This window comes from Coffea arabica, chromosome 10e (assembly GCF_036785885.1).
Source record: "Coffea arabica cultivar ET-39 chromosome 10e, Coffea Arabica ET-39 HiFi, whole genome shotgun sequence".
Classification (NCBI taxonomy): domain Eukaryota; kingdom Viridiplantae; phylum Streptophyta; class Magnoliopsida; order Gentianales; family Rubiaceae; genus Coffea; species Coffea arabica.
The window spans coordinates 8,072,061-8,075,372 of record NC_092328.1 but is presented as its reverse complement, the minus strand read 5'-3'; the positions used below and the strand labels follow the sequence as shown (position 1 = coordinate 8,075,372).

Sequence of the window (3,312 nt, the reverse complement as noted above, 5' to 3'; positions counted from 1 at the left end):
CTACTGATTAAACTGGCATTCTTGACCTTTCTTGATTGGGTCATTACAGTAGTCCTCGAACATGTAATTTCTCCTGGCTTCTTGAAGCTTACGTTGTTGATCAGGACTTAATTGGCTGTACTGCGGTTGGTTCCAATAATAATTTTGGGAAAAGCAGTCCCGCGGGTTCGAACCCTGGTAGCGGCAACCGTTGATGGGAAACTCACGATAATGGGCCGTAAATGGGCCCTGTCTCCAATCTATGGTTCCGAGCCAATTAGGATTCCAAATGCTTGCCTCCACATGCATGGGTACTGCCGGAAAGCCCACTCCCCGATTTGACATGTTTTTCCAAACTCTGATTGGAGTTTCATCGACAAACCACCTGCAAAAAATGGACAAGGGAAAATCGTTCAAAATGTCCCACATTTTACAAGATCACTTTTTTATCTCTTACTTTTAAAAGTGTAATTTTACGTCCTTTACAAATTCATATTAACCAAATTTGATCCCTACCTAGGTTTCTGATTAGTTTTTGGCTGGAATCTACCACATGACTTACATGTGATCATTTTTTAAGGGCAAAATTGTCAAATTAAATTTTTACATAATCTGATTCATAGTCCCTCACATTTCACAAAATAAATTTTTTCGTCCCTAACATTTTACAAAATGAATTGTTTCGCTCCTCACATTTCAAAAAATGAATTTTTCCATCCCTCACATTTTTCAAAATGAATTTTTTCATCCCTCATTGATTATGTGTATGAATAGTTTTTTTTCTATAAACCCACGTATATGTCTATTTGATTTTACCTGAACAGTACGAATAACATGTAATTTATCTCTATTGGATTTCATCTAATCATGCTAATCGTAGTTATACACATGCTATTCAATAGATATATATAGGGATTTAAAACTAATAATTTTGTTTGAAACCCATGTATATATTTATATGATTTCACCATTTGAACCTATTCAATATTTGTGACATTTCTCTTTTGGTAATAATTTATTTATTGAATTATATAATAAGGTCATCTAATTAATGGGTCCTAACTCGAATTCTATAATTATGCTAACAAATTTCAGTTTAAATATGAAATTTCTACTCGACACTTTTAAGATCAACAATTGAATTACTTGTCTTGTGATTGTCTTAAAATTTGAAAGTGCCAATCACTTTATTTTTTTTGTCATACTTTTCTTTTGTTTATTTTTTCTGTTCAAATTTAATTCGATCTAAACGCTTGATAATATTTAGGATTAAATGTCTTCTTTATTTTCAAATTTCGAGTAAAAAAAAAGAATATAAGTGAAAAACTAACAATTTTTTTAAACCCATGTATATATCTATTTGATTTCACTTGAGCAGTACGAATAGTATGTAATATATCTCTATTTGATTTCAGATGCTATTCGTACTGTTCAGTTGAAATCAAATAGATACATACATGGATTTAAAAAAAAAAAATTGTTCACACACATGATCAAAAAAAGATGAAAAAATTCATTTTGTGAAATGTAAAGGATGAAAAAATTCATTTTGTGAAATGTAAGGGATTATGAATCGAATTATATAAAATTTGATTTGATAATTTTGCCCTTAAAATATGATCACGTGCAAGGCACGTGGTGAATTCCGACCAAAAACTAGTCAAAAGCCTAAGTAGGGACCAAATTTGATCAATGTGAATTTGTAAGGGACGTAAAATTATATTTTTAAAAGTGAGGGACGAAAAAAGTTATTTTACAAAATATGAGGGACGTTTTGAACGATTTTTCCAATCAACAACATTAATCATTATCACTTCTGACTTCTATTCAAATACTTTTAATTATGTAGAATCTATACTTCTTTTTCTGTCTACCAATATTTATCATTGAGAGAAAAATAAAAGTTTTTATTTTCTTGAATTTGTATACTTTGATAATCTTTAAGTAAAACAGAAGATGACGATAATAACAACAACTAGATTGTGGTTTATAGTGATGATAATGAAATTTACCTTTTAAAAGTCGAACAAAAAATCTAAATCCATTAATCATATCAAGAATCTTTATCTTTTATTTTACTTTTTGTTCTGAGAAATCAATTTAAGGATCTTAATATTAACCCAATGCATTCATTCTTATATTCATTATTACCAAATATGTTCCTTTGACTTGTCAAGAACACATCCATTCTTCAAAATACATAATCTCATGTCCCAATATTATTCAAAAAGAATTCCAAGTACCCATAAAACCAATTCTATTTGTTCTTTAACAAGAGCTTCACAATATTATCGCAAAGCAAGGAATTTTGATAACTTGACAAAAGAAGGTAAGAAGTTTAGCCAATTAATTAATCAAAATTGAAAAGAATAGATGGGAAAAGCAAATAGTACATATATAAGAGTTTGAATTTGTCAAGGAATTCTTACACAATTTGGTTTTGGTTCCAAAGAATCGCATACTTGTGGAAATCTACCGTAGGATCAAACCAGAGATGAAATAATTGCTCCTTCCCACCAAAATCATTCATGAACACATTTGTACTCAGCACATGAGGATTGCCATTAGTCCCAAAAAATTCAATGTCAACCTCGTAATGCTTCACACCTCCAACTGGTTGTCCTACTGGAACTGAAATTAGCTGTTAATTCAGACATAACATAGAAAAGATTAATTATGACATTTTTAATATATATATATATATATATATATATATATATATATATATATATATATATATATAAGTCGTACGTAGACTAAATCATTAATTAAAGTATGTAAAATCTAGTGATTTACATAAAATGATGTGTCAACCCCTGTACTGTTTTTGTCTGGTATCTTCATGCTGATACCAAAGTACCCTGAACCAAAATCTCTTCTTGAACTGAAGCCAGCACCTACATGTATAACCAAGAAAATACCAATTAGGTATTGCCAGAAGTTTTTTAAAAAGGAAAAATATCTTTGTAGCTTTATACCTAATGTAGATTAGATTTTTGGAGATATTTTCAGTGTATGAACGGAAAAGTTCATATAACTTGTTACATGTGTCTGAAATATATAAAAGATTTATCTGTGGAAATATTATGTAGTTTAACAGCCAAAGCTTAAAGAATTAACATCCAAAAATCAACATTAATTTTTCTCTTGTGTAATCTGACCTGTAGATTGGTCCAATAGAAGCTGAACTTCGTTTCCTTGGTCAAGGATGGTAAGATGATTGCCTCCGAATGTTTGATAGTAGTACTCATCAAAGGAAAATCCACCGCCGCCATTGGCATTTTTAGTTGCAAGAACAAGAACCAAGGAAAAGACAACTAGGAAAAATTCCAT

General features: G+C 30.2%; 1 protein-coding gene across 1 annotated transcript; it reads right to left on the bottom strand.

The window, feature by feature from the left end:
• On the bottom strand, nucleotides 1-3,312 carry LOC113711192 (xyloglucan endotransglucosylase/hydrolase protein 2-like). Its single transcript, XM_027234372.1, has 4 exons — nucleotides 3,141-3,312; nucleotides 2,776-2,876; nucleotides 2,409-2,620; nucleotides 1-364 (listed from the first exon to the last, which is right to left on the bottom strand). Exons 1-4 carry the CDS (start codon nucleotides 3,310-3,312, stop codon nucleotides 1-3), a joined length of 849 nt encoding a protein of 282 aa, XP_027090173.1.